The following is an 18,921-nucleotide window of genomic DNA, read 5'->3' on the forward strand; positions in this document are numbered from 1 at the left end:
ACCTCCCATGACCTAGTGCTTCTTCCCACCCCAATTATACTCCTCTCGGCTTGTTCACCTCTACTCTGCTTTGGAAGTCCTTTGGAATAGCTGAGGGGTTTCAGGATGTCCCCTTGGATGTGCAACCCTGGGGGTGTTAATTCCTTAACTCGGAAAGCAGCAAGGAATGAAGAAGACAATTTCTTCACCGCAGCATTACCTAGTCATACATATGGCTTGTGACCGTCAGTCATTGAGTGTAGCAGATACAATGGTAAACTTTCATTTTGGTCTATTTTGAACGGTCTGCATTTAATCGTTAAAGAACTGTAAAGCTAAAGGGCTGACTGCTAAGGATGCTCGTCAGAGTCCATTATGTGATTTATTTTGTGTTGGTGCACTGTTAGCTTGCAAACCAGGCACATTAAATATGCCACTGTTTTTGTCTGTTATTAAAAGAACTCTTGCCCTGGCCGGTTTGGCTCAGCGGTTAGAGCGTCGGCCTGCGGTCCAGAGAGACCCGGGTTCGGTTCCCACTAAGGGCACGTACCTCGGTTGCAGTTTGTCCCTGGCTCTGGTTGGGTCTTGCGGGTGGCAACCACTTAATGTGTCCTTTTCACATCGATGTTTCTCTCTCTCTTCCTCTCCTTTCCTCCCACTCTATCTGAACAAAAAATGGAAAAAATGTCCTCGGGTGAGGATAAAAAAGAACTCTTGTAAAGTTTGGTTCAAATCTCAATGTAAGACAGTTTATTTCTGGACTATTTGATCATAAATTCATGAGGGAGGAGCAGTGCCATGTGACTAGGAAATTACACACCTTATAAAATGCCAGAATCGAGAACACTGAGACTCACTCGGGAAGATAGCTTTTGGATCAGTGGCTTCTTCAGAGAATTATCACTCCAGTGATTTATACTTCTGGGTTTCTCACATATCCCTGTTGTGACTTGATTCTCATAAAGGCAAGGAAACAACTTTTTTTTATTTACCCTGGAGAAAAGCCTCAGCCTTGATGGAACCCACAAGGATACCAAATGAGCATGCTGGAACTTCAGGGCACCACGGCAGTATTTACTAACAGAGGAAAGAAGCTGCCTGCTTATGTGTTCAGTGAAGTAGGTCCCCTTAGAAATGGTGACTAACTCTGCACAGTATATTGCCGTTAACTTGGCAATTTAATAATGATAATACATTTTAATTTAAACTCAGGAATTTGGTAGGAATATAAAATTGAAGAGCAGCAAATATCAGGAATCTATCATCACAGTTCATTTTTTGCTAGCGATGTCATTCAAGGAAAAGCTTAAATACATTTTATAAGCCAGCAGGTTGAAGACTGTATTAGGGATATATAACATATGCCAATTCAATCCATGCACACATTATCTATACATGTACACACATATGCAATAACATCTTGATCATCCTCTTTTGGCTACTTCTCTGATTAAATTTATGAACTTCTGCTTGACCTTCAGTTTAGCCCATCATATATCCCTAAAGTCAGATTTTCAGGTATATAAACATACCATTTAATACCCAGACCAGTATACTTCATCCAGTTTCTAGTTTAAACACCTCTTTGTCAAGGACTGTGAATTAGAAATTCATAATTCTTAAGTAGTTAGTTAGGACATCTGGACTCTAATCCTGGTTTTACAGAGGCTTTTTGGACAAGTTTTTAAACCCTTTTGGCAGGGGTGGGGGGATGTCCTAGGGTAATTTTGGCGCAGGGGGAGGGGCATACTCCATATTGGATACCACACAAATGCAGTGTAGCCCCATTCTTTATGCAAAGTAGCTCGTCGTGTTCCGCGTTGACAACTCAGTCCATTTGGCAAGAATCTTGAATGGACAAGCAGTTCGTGATACTGCCGAAGGGCTCTGAGCACCCATTTAATGTGTATATATAGGACTATTGCTACCAAAGACAGTACCCACCGCCACAAAGTGGTTATGAGGACTAAGTGACTTAATAAACGCGATGTGCTCAGAAGAGAGTCTGGCGTATGGTGAGTCTTCCTGCTTGAGCGATGGTGATGACAATTGCCACTGCTACTACTACTAGATGCCAGGCCCTGGGCTAGAAGAAATGTCAGAACAGCCCCAGCCTCTGCCTCTGTTGAACTTACCACGTAGTGTCTGATTACAAACTCCAGAGCCTCCCAGACTAGCCAGGGCACACAGCAGAAGGGGGCCCGACTGCGGCGCCTGGAGACCCTGCTCCTGGCTAGCGGGCAGCATGCCCAGCAGTGAGGCTCCTGGCAGCGAGGCCTGTCGTTGCCAAATCTTGCTTTTCAAAAGAAGTTAGAAATTGGGGTTACCGTGTGGCATTTCCTAACTTATAAGCACTGACGATGAATGTTAGTTAAAAAACTCACGATTGCTTTATGGGCTAAAAGCGGCAAGTGGGATGGTCCCTGGAGGCACCAGCTGACGACTTCTGGACATGCCAGTTCTAATACCCCTGACTCCCCACTTTTTGGGGGGTGGCCCAACTCAGATGTGGCAAAGATCAATTGTCAGTTAATCTTTCATTCGTGGCTCCTCCACGAAATGCTCAGAATTTTTGTAGGAGGGAGTTTGCAGGGCAGGACGGAATGTTAGGGGACTCTCTCCGTAGTGACTCAGAGGCAGAGGCTCGACCAGGATTGGTGAGGAGGACAAGTGTGGCCAAATGACAAGGAGTTAGACAGTCACCTTTTGCCAGAGAACACAAGGACACTGTAGAGCGCAGATAGGTGAAGAGTTTAACACAATTTATTTTATGCTTAAATAATCGACTAGGTCATCCAGTGTATGGTTTTTCATACATATGTCATTAGAGCTATGTGTCCATGAATGCTGATTTTTATGTGAATATAATCAACAAATTAAGGAATTTCACCAAACCCCAAATAAAAATGCCCTTTAAAACACAGCAGCCTTATTAACCTAATATGACACTGTGAGAATGGTTACACATGATTGGCTTACTGAAAGATGTCTACGTCTTAGAGCCAGTACACGAAACAGTAATAAATTGTACAGCGTGCTGCCATTCTACTAGCTAAAGGTTTCTGTTCAGTCCATTTAAACACCCCTGGCCGGGGCCTCTTACGCGCACCATCCACCTCTAAAGCAGCAAGCATTACCCCCCTTTTAAGCACTAACAGAGAGCACCCCCCACCCCCTAAAGCAACTACTGTATAGGTTTTTTTTGTGTGTGTGTGTGTGGTTTTTTTTTTTTTTCCTTTTTAGGTCATTTCATTGGAAAATTGGCAATAGCAACAAATATTAGATGAAGGGCTTTTTGTTTACAGATAAAATCTTCTGTGTTGCAGTATGCTGTAGTGTTTGCAAAATTGGAAAAGATTTAATCAAAATAAGGTGATACACATGCATCAAAATATTAGTATTCTGAAGAAAAAATTTTTTCACAGAACTACAGAATTCCTCATTTTGGGAATTATTTAAGTTTGCAGCAGATTTTTAAAGATTTGCTTTTTTAAAATCAAGCTAGCAGTTTTGCATATACAAACATTATAATTGCTAATATACAAGAATCCGTGAAGGTCCCCCAGAACCCCTCCCTCTTCCAGGGTGAAGTCCCTTGAGACCTGTTATGTTAAATGCATTTGCAATATTCTGTGTTCTAAGAGGCAGTGCCTTATCAACATTTATTCTATTTTTCTGTTAGAATTTATACAGTGTTATTATTTACAGCAAAACTATAGATGTTTTAAAAAAGAAACAAATAGTGTTTATACCCTGACAGTTTGGGTCCAAGAAAAATAAGGCGAGCTGTTGTGGATTTAGTAATTTTAGTGTTTCTCCGTGATTTCATCAGTCCATCTCCTTCTGTCCCTTCTGGAGGCAGGAATTTCTTCCTTTTGTACGTGACACCAAATTACTTGAGATAAACTGTTAACAGCATGGCTTCTTGTATGTACACTGCATTGCTAATTGCACACGTGCCAATCCTGGGAATGAGAGTGAATTTCCATGCTCTGTAAGTTGGCTCATGCTAAATTAAAATGTTGGTGGTTCTCTTTTTCTTTTTTCTTTTTGTGTAAAAAAAAAAAAAAAAAAAATCATGCCATTAATGTGTGGAAGCGGCAAACACACACACCCTTCTCTGTGAATGGTTACTTCCTGCTGACATGTCTTCCATGAAGGTCTCAATACTGGCAGTAAGAACACGTGATCCTGTGGAAAGACAGATAGTAGTGAGTTTGGCTTTCTTTTCTTTGAAAAGAGAACTTACCTAAGCCTTCCTTGCCATTCAACAGAAAAGCTTCAGAGAAGGGGAGCCTTCTACATCCGATGGGGGTGGGGTAAGCATGCATGCTACTTTGGACTCAGGCTATCTGCTAGGCTTGCAGAGGACCAGGCCCCGAGGTGTGCCAGCAAGCTCTTTGAAGGCAATGGCCTTGGTGATCCCGTGACCTCTGTGTAACTATTTACTCTGTTCGTGGCTTTAGCGATGGAGTCAGAAAGACCCTCTTCTAGATCCATCTCTGGCCACTCCCTCGGGAACTCGGGAAAGCCGGGGGGGGGGGGGGCGGCGGGGTTCTGTCTCATCTGTAAAATGAGGGGGCTGACAAGAGGTTCTCTGAGATTTCCACTAACAGCGAAATATCAGGGGCATGAGGTTTTCATGGACACCAGGGGCCAGGGATATGGAGTCAGGATAGAGCATCTCAGTCATGTCTGTATGTTTTATGTCTCTCACCCTCCAAAATACAACTCATCTTTCAAAAAGGGAGGACCGCATCATTACTCCATTATTATGAAATTGCTTTTCCATATGCAAATCAAAATTAAAGACTATTCTGCAACCATTGGAAAGAACACTTCCCCTTTTCCTGCCGCACATCCGTGAGGACAGGATAAATTAATTCTGAGGTTTTTTAATGGAGGCTCCACTAAGATTGTCTTGTCTTACTGGGTAATACCTGCATGAAGTATCTGTTTTGTAGCCAGTCTTAATATGTCAAAATAAATCACCATTCTTTGGCAGAGGTTTTCATATTTGTGTGTAGTATGTATTGTTCTTGGTATGAACTTGTTCTCCATAAAACAAAATATTCCTACATCTAGTCCTTCCTCCTCGTTCAGTGTGAAAGGGGACACACTTGAATGCGGAGAACAAGACATGGCCCCAACAGAAAGCTGAGAAGGGCGAGAGCAGCGTTAGGAACAACCCTATTCACTGACACGTAAGCCGCAGAGTGCTTGTGCGGGTCTGGGAGAACCTTTGGAATTGTTTCTGTCAAGGCCCCAAAGCATTCCCGGTGACCCTGATGTTTACTTATACCGGACAAGTTTCTTTCCCTTTAGATAGATCACCCAGGACACCTAGGCTCTTGTAAACACGCTAGTACAGCACTTCCTCTGTCTGCTCCACTGCTTCCTTTTTCGTACTGAAAGTGCTACTGACCTCCACACCCCAGGTCACACTAACGCTTGGAGCCAAGAACACCAAAGTATCAATTCCTTCTGGGGTGACTTCAACACCTGCCCCTTCCCATGACTGCAGAGCCTCCAGAGAAGGAAAGTGACTCATTTGGGCAGGCCATGGCCCAGAAGGTGTGCAAATCAGAGTGAGAAGATCAGGATTTTCTCACCTCTGTTTTTACATTATTCCTAATCTTCCAGGCACCAGGCTTCTTAGATGGTCCTATAATGTTACCCTAGTGCTCTCCTGCTGTTTTCTTAGGGAGAATCCTCGGTCGTCTTCTCTAACCAACCCCCCACCCCTGCCTTTTTACAGCTTAATTGATACATAATTTATAGATCATACAATTCATCTATTGTACATTTTGATAATTTTTAGTAAATATATATAGATTGGCAACCCAATTGAATTTTTTTTTTCTTTATCTCTTCCAAAAACCAATACAACTTCCAAGGTTAATCTTGCAATAAGAAGCAAGGTCTTTCTTCTACCACCCAATGCAAACGACCATTATCTCTCTAGAAATAGTGGATATGTTTCTATAATCTTAAGAAATGCTATTCATTATGCCCATTTATATTCAGGTATAATTTGGGTGATGGTTAAAAAAAAAAAAAAAAAAAAAGCTGGGAGTTAGTTCCCCTTTTAATCTAAATCCTTTGTTCTTAGTCACGCAACCAGCGTGTGTTGGCCCCAACCATACAGGGTGCAGGAAGGTCATTCATTGGATAAGACTTTACACCAAGTTGCACAAAACGCAGTCCAGTCTTGGCTGAGGGCCTGAGTGCCTGTAATCAAGTACTGACACTGTGTAAACTGTGATAAGAGCGACATCTGATGGAAAGGTGTGAGAGGGCCGGAGCCACCAGGAGAACACTTCAGAAAAAGAATGAGCCACCTTTCCTTCTGGGTTTAGATAATCGATCTGGGTAGAATCAGTCTTTGGGTTTTACAGGCCTTTCACACACAAGGGCAGCAGAAACCAATTTGAAGGTTAATCATTCCTTTTAGTCATTTCACTGTAATTTATTTTAAGAAACACTTTAAAATATAAACAGCTAGTCAATGGATGTTCATGGCAGTTTACAGTTCACAGATGAATGCTGTCCTTTCCACACCACATTTTCAAGTCAGGAGTCTGCCTGAGTTAGAATCAACCTTGCCAGGCTGAAGGCTCATTATTCCCCGCCCCCAATGGTTCTCACACTTGGGTGCATGTTAACGTTATATGGGGAGACAAAAAAAAAAATCCCAATGTGTAGGCCATATCCCACACCAGTTTATTTAGAATTTCTTGGAAGTGGAACCCAGCATAAAAAAAAACAAACAAAACAAAACAACCAAACACCTCTAGATGATTCCAACGTTCAATCAGGTTTGAGCCCGTGATCTGTTCCGGAGCAGCCGTCTCCTCGTTTAATGTACATCTGGATCACCTAGGGATCGCCACATGAGGATTCCGACCCAGTCAGTTGGGGTAAACCCAGAGACTCTGCCTTTCTAACAGGACTTCCAGGTAATGCTGATACTGCTGGTCCACAGACCACACACCGGCAGGATCCAGCAGGGGTGGGGAACCTTTTTACTGCCAAGGGCCATTTGGATATTTATAACACCATTTGTGGGCCATACATAATTATCAACCTAAAAATTAGCCTGCTATATTTGGTCAGGCGTGTGATGTTAGCTGGTATTGATTTCTCGGGCCTTATATGGCGCGCAGGCTGGAGTTCCCCACCCCTGAGAGAATCTAGACTACTTGTCTGTCATCAACACATGGGTTTCCAACTTCTTTGTCTCTGCTGACTTTGTATCCACTTAGTACTCCCCTTCCCTAATCTCCAACTATATCTAACTCTATCCTTCAAGTTTGTTTCAAATGCCATCTCCTTGAAAGCCGACTGCTCTCCCCAGTGAGACCCACCTTTGCAGGTTAACACTGATGCATCTTTAAAGACAGCCCAGCTATGGCTTCAGGAAAGCCTTTCTGATAGGCCTTCTGTATAGTCAATGAGAACACAGCGTTCATTACTCCGGTCCTTTCTCTCTTCCTACCCACCTCTCTTCCTTCTCTTCTGCTTGTCATGAATACTGGGTTTTGTATTTTTAGCCCATGAACATTTGTCCCATCTCGTTTTAAAAGGACAAGGAGCATAGGGGTTTTGCTCGTGATTGTATATCTAGCCTTTTCACTCTACATCCAGTAAAAGGTCAAATATTTTTTTGAAGGAATGAATACAACGAGTCAACTTTTAAAAACTCAGATAAAGTGTTGCCCTGGCTAGCATGGGCACTGTGGCCACTCCTGGCTTCCACAGATATGGCTATGAGATCCTGGGCATTTCCCCCAGAGGTCTGGGATACAGCTTGGATCTGGGGACCTTGCCACAGCCTTACTAGTCGGCCCTCTAATGGTATATTTGAAGTAAACGTTTTATAGATTATGGCTACCTAAAAAATAAAATTTTGCCCTGGCCGGTTTGGCTCAGCGGTTAGAGCATCGGCCTGTGATCCCAAGAGACCCAGGTTCGGTTCCTGCTAAGGGCTCGTACCTCGGTTGCAGTTTGTCCCCAGCCCTGATTGGTTGTGCGGGTGGCAGCCACTCGATGTGTCCCTTTCACATCGATGTTTCTCTCTCTCTCCCTCCTACTTTACCTGAACAAATAATGGAAAAATGTCCTCGGGTAAGGATTAAAAAAATTTTCCTTTATTAAAAAAACACAACTGTGTTTATAAAAAATTTACTACAGGTTGCCTTTGTACAAACTTTGATTAGAGTTTGCCTTAAGGTCTTTAATAGCCATCACATTCTATTTAGCTATTAATATAAGTAATAGTTAAGAGCTAGGTGCTGGTGTGGCTCAGTAGTTGCGTCCACCCATGCACCAAGAGGTCACCGGTACGATTTCTGGTCGGGGGACATGCCCAGGTTGTGGGCCCAATCCCCAATGGGGGACATGCAGGAGGTGGCTAATCAATGTTCTCTCTCATTGATATTTCTATCTCTCTCTCTCTCTCCCTCTCACTTCCTCTCTGAAATCAATAAAGAAAAAAAGTTAAAAAAAAAAAGGAGCTAGGTTCTGAATAAGTTCAAATTTCATAGCTTTTGATCATCAACTGTAGGACCTTGGGCAAGTCATTTAACTTTTCAAAACGTCAGTTTCCTCATTTATAAAAAAGGATGGCAGTTCTTACCTTACTGTATTATTTGGGGGATTAAATGAGGAAATACATATAATCTTACCTAGTACCTGTCATACAATAATCATTTGATAGAATATGACTATTCATAAATAATTTTAGAAAGATAGCTTGGTGTACCAGAAAGGGCACTAGGCTGGAGTATCAGTAATCTTGAGTTCAAGTCCTGGCTCTATCAATCATGAGCTGTGTGACAGTGAGACATCACCTCACCTCTCTGAGCCTTAGTATCCTCATCTATAAAAGGAAGCAAACAAAATCAGCCTGACCTCCCGAGGATTGTTTGAAGGACTACACAAGAAGAAAATGGAAAAGCACTTTATAAACCACAAATCGCTCCATACTACATACAAATCTTTATAGTGATTTTAAGGCACTGGCTTTTCCCTTACATTAAAAATAGGATGGCTGTGCCTCAGGATGAAAGAAAAGCAGGTGCAGGGGTCAGATAACTTAACACTCAGCTGGCTCTACAATGGGAAATAACAACTCGATGTCACCATCTGAGACGCAGTGAAATTTGGCAGCATTCCTCTTGCTTAGCTGTACTGTTATTTAAAAAAAGGGGGCGGGGGCAACTAGCACAGCTATAAAAATTCTCAGTGTATTTGCAAATTAATTTTTCCAGAGCACGCGTTCAGTGGTCTGGAATTCCAGGCAGTATTCTTGGATGCGTTTCCTAGGTTCACCATGGAAGGTAAATACCACCCTGGAGAGGAAAATGAGGCCCGCAGTCAAACGGTCAATTTTCCATCTGACGCACCGAGTTTGCTCTACACTGGAGTTATTTTCACATTCTCGTGAATCCTCCTCCCTGACTTTCTCCCTCCTTTGAGGAGTATAGCAAGTTAGCTAGGGCCCTGACAACTTCTTTACAATGTGGAATATTTGTCATTTTAAAGCCCCTTGTATATTTAGTGGCTGAGTCATTTCTATGTTAATACTCTCCAAAGGACCCTGGAAGCATAGCACTGGCGTATAGTTTTTGGTGTCATTTATTCATGGATCTTGGATATACGTTACTCTAGAAAAATGGCTGAGTGACACTTCTGGTTCTTTCCCATCTGGCGTCTGAGTCTAGGACTGAATGCGATGTTCAACTTTACGGGACACACTAAAGCAGACTGCCCTCTTTCATATTTTCATTTCATTTATCACTTAGCATTGTATAAACAGACCATTTCAAGACAGCAAACTCATGTTTTGTTCCTCTGCTACATTGTGTCTTTCATTAGGTTTAGCTGTATGATATGCATAATGGGTGGGGTCATTCTAAATATTGCTACGCTGATGTCATCCTGAATTTTCTCATCTCTTACCACCCTTGTCATCCAATAAAAAGCAAGTCATGTCGCTATCTCGTGATTCAGCCCACCTTTTACTGCCCTCACTGCCCAGACCGGGATCTACAAGTCCTTCAGCGGGATGTCTTCTCAGCCAGGTCGCCACTGCTCACTCGCTGCCCTGCAGCCAGAGCGAGGGATGCAGAGCAAACCCGCTTTACAGCCCCCTTCTCCCTGCTTTTGGTGTCAAGAGCAGAACCTGGACAGTCACGCAAGGCCCAACGATTCGGCTCTTTCCTACCTCTCCAGACTCAACAGCAAACTCTTCTGCCAGCTACACTGACCTGTTTTCAGTGTCTCCTTTCCGGTTTCTTCCTACTTCTCGCCTCTGCGGAATTCTGTTGTCTGTGCTAGGAGGCCACCCCAAATCCCACCAAATCTCCCACCCCTCGCCCAGCTGAGTCCTATTCATTCTCTAGAACGCCAACGTCCCTTTCCTAAGGAAAGCTTCCCTGCCACCTCAGCCCAGGGGAGTCTCTGGAGGCAGCCTGGTAGGGTTGGTGGACCCTATTTTTGCCATTTTAAACTTATGTGACATTGGGCAAGTGGGGACCTGTTAAATGAGGATGCTAAGGACACCTATGCAAGGGGGTTAGTTGTGAGAGTAAGTGAAGAGCATGTAGAGTAAATGCTAGTTCCAGAGCACTCCACGGTCCTTCGTGTTTTAGTCAGTTATGGCTGGTTACTGTTAACTCTCTAAAGCTCCGCGAGAGCAAGCCCTTGCTGGAGGTGTCCAGCCACGGTTTCTCGGAGCCTCCGTGGAAATCCTCACTGAGAGGAAGTGAAAAATATAAACCACAAGTTGTTGGGAGGAGGGAATTAGGAATTTATTTGGGCCTTGGTTACGGTTACCTCTCATAAAACATAAGAGGCGATGAGACTAGATACTTTCCCAGTTCCTTACCTCAGCACTTCAAATACCAGGGTTCTGGGAACTGGGGAACAGCAGACATGTGGCAGGGAACACCGGGAACTGTCGGTGAACAGCCCTAAAGAAAGCATCCTGCTTGATCTCACTGACTGACGGGGAACTTTTCAAAGCGATTTTCACCCCACATTGCCTTTCTAATGGTAGCTATGCATAAATAAATAGGACAACGTCAAAGTTACAAAGCAGTGTTAAAGGAAAATACTCTTCTCTAGAAAAAGTTCAGACAACTTTAAACAAACACTCTAACTTAAAAAACCGAGTCATGCCATTAACCTTCTATTTAATTTGCTTCGTTTATATAAAATAGTATAGTAGGATTTGATTCATTTAATTTAAACTGGGCAACCACTCTATTTCAGCCCAAATTATATTCTCAGGTGTTGTTCCGCTAAAACGGAGACCGCCTGGATGGGTAGAATTCTCGGAGTGTGTTTGTAAGAACCACGTGTTGCCAGATCGTCTTCCTGTTTGGCTGTTTCATGCTCCTGCACTTCACACTTCACACTTGAGTCTCCTCTCTGAGAGGAGACTCAAGCATCACTATTCCCATTTGCTTCTGCAAACATCATTTACATGGAAATTCCTCACTAATTTGCGAGAGTTTCTGGACTGTGAACTAGAGTCAAGTTTGTGTGTGTGTGTGTGTGTGTGTGTGTGTGAATACTTAAAAATAAAACTAACTCCAACAACTTCATATAGTGCATTCAAAGCTGGGACACAGTGCAAGAGGGAGGGAGGGGGACGGTCTTGATCACTTGAGTGAAGTCACTTATACAGTGTCACAGGGCGTTACGTGCTGGTGATACGAGGGCATGTCACCGTGACTGACCGTTCACTGTTACGAGTGGCTCTTCTTCTCCACGTGCCGGATTTCTTTCTTTGTCTTCACCTTATAACCTTCTCCCTGCTTTGAGAAGAATGCACACATTAGGATTCACAGCAAAGGTGTTTTAGCTCTGAAGCAGCTCCCTCTCGGGTTCCTTGAGGCTGGATTAGAATAAGTGAAACACAGTTTAAAGCACGTTGTCACTTCATGTCCAAAAATACAATCTGTTTGCTTTAACCACACAGCTTAGGGTCATCCAGGCAAGCCAGAGAGCAGCCCCAGAAGGAAGACAACATACCTGCACTGCACAGGAATTCAGGTTAGTGAGGAATCGAAAAAAGGAGCAGCCTGTTCATTCCCTGTCGTAAGCTAGAAGAAACCATCGCTAAAGCTCTCACGGCACTCAAACCCCAAATACAAAAACATATTAGTTAATTGCAATGTATGCCTTTTTAGCCAGCGGAAGTTTAAGCAATCTGTTGTAACGAGTCAAAGTTCTTGGTAAACCACTAATCACAACTAACACCATGGAAGTGCTGTGGATCTCAGGGTCTTCCCCACCCCCCTCCTTTTTTTTTTTTTTTTTAAATTTTGTGAAATTACCAACCCCTCCTCTTACTCCAGACCAAGCAGGCATCCAGTTTCCATAAAACAAGACCTCTCTTCACGGAGCACCAGGGAATCACTTCGCGGAGAGCAGAGTTTTTGTACAAATACTGAGCTCTTACCCTATTTATAATGGGAAACACAGCAGCCTTTCCAGTTTTCTGATTTAGTCCTTCTGAGAAATTTTCAGTTCACTTTTTCTTATGTAAACACAGGCTATTAAAGTTTCTACTTTTAAAACGAAAAGAGTAAGGTTCTGAGAAAAACAAAGAAAAAACCAGAAGTGTTTTTTCGGGGAGATGGCAATCCATTTGGTTACTCTGCTTAGTTCTTTAATGGGCTCAGGCGGAGGTATTCAGATTTCCCTGTAGAGGATATTGTAGGGGGGAAAATATTGAGATATGGGTCTTGAACTGAGCTCTTTGCCATTGCCACATTAAATCCTGTGCATTTGCTGGAAATTGATGCTCTCCATCAAGTGCCCTCCATCTGTTCCCAGGCAGGCACTGCCGAGAGGTGTGGTGGTGGTAGAGGGTTTTTACTTTTTCTAGGGAGCTTGAACCTCTATACATGACTGTAGCCCTGTGAATTCTCTGAAGATAGTAAATGTACATGACGTTAAAGAATGTTAGGAAGACAAGTCTTTTTCTTTGACCCTGCGATCAAATGCACAAGATACCAAAAGCAGCCAGCGCTTCAAGCCGCCGCCCCGCAGACGCAAGCCTATCAGCACACATTCGAGAGCGTTCTCCGCGGCAGCCCCTCCCCATTACCACGTCATCATGTTTGCTCTCTTGTGGGACAACGATTCGTCTTATTACTTTCCGAGTGATCTGTAGGAAGCAACAGTGAAAAGTAGCGATTTCCCTGTTTCTCTCACAAGAGGCGATACCACAGCAAACAAACAGAACATCTAAACCCCAAGAGAAGTATGAAATCCCCATGATGATTACTTTTCTGGTGATGAAGTTGCCTTCTTCATCAGTAAACTGTTCTTCTGTGACAGATTCCCCAGGAATGTTTTTTGCTTCCTCTCCCTAAAGGATGTAGCATAGAGATTAGCAACATACCAGGTGGGGAGCTTTCCACGCCACTCCACATGACACACGCATGCTCTGCGGAATGTTAGACCCAGATGGTCTACACTTGACATGCTAGCCCAGTGCGAGGGGAGGCCGACCCACTGATGGTTACACAGCAGTCAATGACATTCAAAGCATTAAACCTCAAATACGTACAAGGATGATGGTTAGCAATAAACTCCAAGAAGCAAGAATTTAAAAATATGTAGCTATAGAATGTATAGTTACATTGCTTTACAAAGAAAAAGGTTTCAGTGGTTGGAAAAAATATATATAGCCAATGATTAGGGCTCTAACGAGATCATGTCACTTTCAGTACAATCTATTTTTACGGATTGTATTTATGTCTAATTTGAATTAAGATAGCACCTTAGTTGGGGCATTATGTTTAACTTAAAATTTCCTTTAGTTAGGGTAATATATACATTTTTGCAAGCACTGTGAGAAAGTTCAGGAAAATCTTATTTAAGACTGGACCTTTCATAGGTCTTTAAATGAGAATAGCTGTTTGATGAAGTACTTTTACTTTTTTTCCTTCACCCGAGGACATTTTTGCATGTATCTTCAGATAGAGCGGGAGGGAGAGAGTGGGGAAGAGAGAGACACATCGGCTGGTTGCCACCCACACGACCGCAACTAAGGTACGTGCTCTTAGCAGGAACTGAACCTGGACTCTCTGGTCTGTGGGCCAACACTCTAACCACTGAGCAAAACTAGCCAGGGCTGATGAAATACTTTTAGAAATAATATTTCAGAATATTATTTTCAAGTGAAGGGGTCCTATGTGATGACTGATGATCTAATTTCCATGGCCACAGACCGCCCCTCCCCCCAAAGCAGTACAATACAAAACGAATTTAAGATACTTTCTTTCAATTAGTGACTGCTACCTGGTTTAGAAAAGGGCAACTATCAGAAGACCTTCCTCTAACGAGTTTAAAGAATGGAATAAATTCTTCAATCTCCAAGGTGGGCTCATATTTTCCTGCTCATAGGAAGCTTGGTAGATTTAGATGGCTCCTTAATATCCCTCTATTAGCTCTATGATTGTATAAATAATAAGGACCACTCTGAGCAAACAATAGGACTGTATTCGCAATACATTACCTTCGGCACTGGTATTCAACTAGGTTAGTGCCACTTACGATTTTGAGGAACAAAGATAAATATCTTGAGTGCAGACCTATTCTAAAGACATACTGACCTATTAGTCAAAGTTTTTGTGGAAACGGTAACCTAGATAATGTTACACTACAGGGTCCTGGAGGTAACTGTGCACTGCCGGCGCTTCCAGAAGACTGGCAGGTCACAAAGGAGGCTGCTGCATTTCTGGGCCGCCAGGATTCCAGCTCTTGCAGTGTTACTGCCACAGACAAGGTCGCTCTGATCACTGGCAGTGCCAGCCAAGGTGGGAAAACTGTATGGTGCTTTCCGTGGCCACGGGTAGACAGGTAGTTCTTCTGGTTTAAAATGACAGTGTGCCCTGGCCAGTTTGGCTCAGTGGTCAGAGTGTTGGCCCACAGACCAAAGAGTTGTGGGTTCGGTTCCAGTCAAGGGCACGTACCTTGGTTGCAGTTTGGTCCCCGGCCCTGGTCAGGGTCGCTTGGGAGGCAACCAATTGATGTGTCTCTCCCACTCTGAAGATATATGGAAAAATATCCTTAGGTGAGGATTCAAAAATAAATAAATAAACACAATAAATTGACAGTGTACAGACTAAACACTATCGTGTTTTGCTAACAAAATTCTGTTTTCTTTTACCTTTTGACAAAGAAACTTTGTACTCTTAAAGACTGGGACTCATAGGTCATAACATTGTGTGGGACATAGGACTCTCTTACCTCACTGTGGTATGGAGGTGGATGAAAATAAAAGATGTTTCTTGCTGCTCATGTTTAGTTCACCTTGAATCTTGCTTATGCTTAGTTTCAATTAGCACAGTTAACAGAGGGAGGGAAATTGGAAAGATGGAGCAGTCTCATGACTAAAAGCTGCAGTAAGTTTTTATGGGAGTGTTATTTATAGTTAATATGGTTGGTGTCATATATTTGGAAAAAACATTTTATTTTAAAAGTAAATGTATAAAACAGTAGAAAAGCTAATACAAGATCATGAAAGATTTCACTATAGTTTAAATATGAATAAATGAAATAATTCTGAGCAAACACTTGGAAATGTCCAGCTCTTAGAGTGTTAGAAAATCCAGCAAAATAGAATATATCATGAATGGACTCTTTTGTGGTGAAAGATGCCAATTTTTAATTTTTTTGGACAGTCTCTGAAAGAAATGTGAAGTAGGTATATTTTATAAGTATATGGTGAATACATGTAGGTTGCTGAGATCTACTCTGGTATGTAGGCATTTTCATTGTTTCCTACTGAAAATTCATACTGTTTATGTATAATTCAAAGTTTATCTCTTAATCTTAAGTGGCCATTTAATATAGACAAATTAGTGCTATAATGAGGCCAAAATAAGTTGTCTGATTGTGGAAAAACTCATTAAAGTAGATTAGATAGATAAGAAAGGCAGTAGGTTCATTAAAAAAAAAAATCATCCATTTAAAATTTTGTCAAATATAGTAGAGACATCTTTGGGACCTCCCTTTAATGAGAGAAAATAACCTCTAATTAGTTTCTAAAGTTCTTGAAAACAGTTTGCACTTTTAAGTAAACAAAATTCCCCCTCTGGTCTTGTTGATGGCATTATTTTTAGCAACACACCCCCTTCCCCGGTCACCAACACACACCTTTTTCTTGTGTATTTCAAAGGAAGATTACTGAACATATGGTGTTACAGTATCATCCCTGGTGGCCATCTTAATGAACTAACTGTACTTCCCTTTAATCCCTGCTGAAGCATTGCATTTTATAATTTCTATTCCTTTCTCCTTGAATTTTTGAATATAATGAAAGAATAATTAACTATATAAAATAGACCAATTTGCTTTGATGTATACAACATTCAAACTTCAACTTTCCTCTTAGAGAGGCAGGGGGCATGGAGGGACTGAGGAAAAAAACAACTCATGGACACGGACAACAGTGTGGTGATGGAAGAGTGTATAGGGGGATAAATGGTGAGGAGAAAAATAAAATATATAACACTTTCCAAAAAATGGGGTGGATATCATATATATGGCACACACATAACTTAGCAAGTTACTAAGCAATATATAGTATAACACATTGTTCTGTTCTGAGAAACACACTTGCTAAGGATGTTGTACATGTACATACTGATATAGGTACAGAAAAACAATCTGAAGCTCATGAACCATGGTTTCTGCTGGGCAATGGAATGGGTACATCAAACTTGATGTACTTTTTTTCCTTTCCGTAACCACTTATCACCTCTATGCCCTCTTCCACCTCCACACACTTTATATACTTTTGAATTGCTTTGTTTGGGGAAAACATACATATAAACTCATTTCAAAAGCAGACATAAAAATACAGGTGAACTATCTAGTGAAAATTCAGTTAGCTGAATCTTACCAAACTTCACAGTAGTTTGGCTGTGAGTTGGTCTAAACTTATTACTTTTCTAATCAATGTAAAACAAGCTCATAGGACTGGTTAATTTACTTAAACTGCTTTCAAGCATTTGAAACCACTGTGATATCAAATTATATAGAAATAAGTGAATATGTTAATACAATTTAAAAGATCCCCAAATAAATGGAATTTGTTAATTTGACTCATTCCTTAGCGATTTTAAAATTATACTTTCAACTCACTGATACAAATTGAATGGCTGAGAAGACAGATTTACCCAGACTTGTGGTAATGGAATCTTAAGCACACCATCGACACTTAAGTGGCAAACAGTATAAATATGTTGGGTTAGTCCAAGGTTGGAGAGCCTTCTTGAAGTAGGTCAAATTCCTAGCATTCCAGCTCCATCACACATTTTTCAGGAAAGATAGCACAATGGTGCCCTTTCCTATGCCACTTGGAAAGGTCTAAATGACCAAGTGCCTAATTTAGTCTAGGACAAGTTATTTCTTTTTCACTTGCTCTAGAAGAGAAAGAATATAGTATTATGGAAGAAAACAGGAAGGAAACACTTCACTGAAAGGCTAGGGATTAGGTTCTGGTCCCAGAACAGCTACTGCCCTGCTGTGACTCTGATTAAATCAACTTGTTTCCAATCCTCCGTAATAGAAGTGATTTTATTATTGATGATTCCTTTAGGGCCTAACATTCTCATTTTGTTTTTGACAGAGATAGTTCCCATGTCACATTTGCCATATATAACTGTAGTGTCGAGCTTTTACATTGCAAAGACGCTAACATAGGAGTAAAGAGAAAAGGCAGTAGACGTGACCCTTTTCAGCTGCCCCAAAAACACTAACCTGAAAGATTCTCCTCTATATAACTTATATTTTTGTTATACCTATAGTTTCCAATTATAATTATAGCTATTCTTTGATTTCTGTCACATATAAAAGACAGTTCTCAAAGCTTATTTGAGTGATTCATTGTTTACACAATGCTTTTCCCCTGTAATAAAACCCATTCTCTGATGATTCAACCCAACCTCTCTAAAATTACACCGACTTCAAGAAGTAGGGATTTGGGAAGAACAACTCCTCTGTTTTTGAAGCCTACAACATCATAGTACATTTTGGTCTTTTAAACTTAAGGCATTAATAAAAAAAGTTAATTATTATATAATTAATTATAATATTAAGCTCAAACACATACTAACAAAAGCTATCTTCATAATGCATGTAGAATGCTAAGAGAACAAAAATCATTGTCACTGACTTGTGGGGGGTTTGGTGGTACTATTTTGTTTTTGTATTCTTCAGAAATGTATTTCTTTACTCTCTGCTCTCCCAATTTTTTTGCAGGATTGTTTGTTCTTCTGTCCTATACAGGGGTGGGCAAAGGTAGATGTGCAGTTGTGAGTATGGGAAACACAGAGTCTTTTTTTGTATTATTTATTTTTATTACAACAGTAAACCTACTTTTGCCCAGCCCTGTATAAAGAAGAGTCAGCTTCTATAATAGGCAGTTTTTATTAAGGAGTAAGGTGGACTTGCATGCAACATGAACATGTCATATGTTAAGCATAAGAAGCAAGTTATACTACATTTGGTGTACTTTTTCTAGACATTTCACTTTAAAGTACCATTTCTTGAAGACATTGATTATGGAAATAGCAAAGTCTGAGCAAAGGGTATGGCTTTACCTCCTTCAGAAAACTGAATTATTTCTTTCCTCTAATTCCAGGAACATATGGGAAGTGATTATGAGGTTTTTATGGATAGCAGGTTGAATACTTGCCAATAAGCTAATACCAATAAGTAATTTGGCTTGCCTATATGACATTTTCAAAGAAGTGACTCATGGGTTCTTTGGTTTTTTGTTTTTGTTTTTTGATAGCTCCCTATTGAGTTCAAGGCTGATTGGGGGATAATTTAAGATTTAGATAAGAACTTATTTTCTTCTCTAATGTTTCCAGTGTCTTTGAAAAGCTGTACTTGAGCAGATTTTCTTCT

General features: G+C 41.3%; 1 protein-coding gene across 4 annotated transcripts in view; it reads right to left on the reverse strand.

Annotated features, from left to right (window-relative positions):
• Positions 1 to 706: 706 nt before the first annotated feature.
• The window catches only part of ANK3 (ankyrin 3), a 611,274-nt gene continuing 593,059 nt past the window's right edge, over positions 707 to 18,921 (reverse strand). For 3 of the 4 annotated variants that reach the window (XM_036265485.1, XM_036265481.1, XM_036265484.1), the window contains 2 exons: positions 11,717 to 11,804; positions 707 to 4,170 (listed from right to left, as the gene is read on the reverse strand). In XM_036265485.1, the coding sequence (XP_036121378.1) occupies positions 11,736 to 11,804 (69 nt within the window). In that variant the 3' untranslated portion in view covers positions 707 to 4,170; positions 11,717 to 11,735. The remainder of the gene's footprint in view (positions 4,171 to 11,716; positions 11,805 to 18,921) is intronic. The other variant, XM_036265482.1, reaches the window with a different exon arrangement.

This window comes from Molossus molossus, unplaced genomic scaffold, assembly GCF_014108415.1.
Source record: "Molossus molossus isolate mMolMol1 unplaced genomic scaffold, mMolMol1.p scaffold_m16_p_17, whole genome shotgun sequence".
In the NCBI taxonomy this organism is placed as follows: domain Eukaryota; kingdom Metazoa; phylum Chordata; class Mammalia; order Chiroptera; family Molossidae; genus Molossus; species Molossus molossus.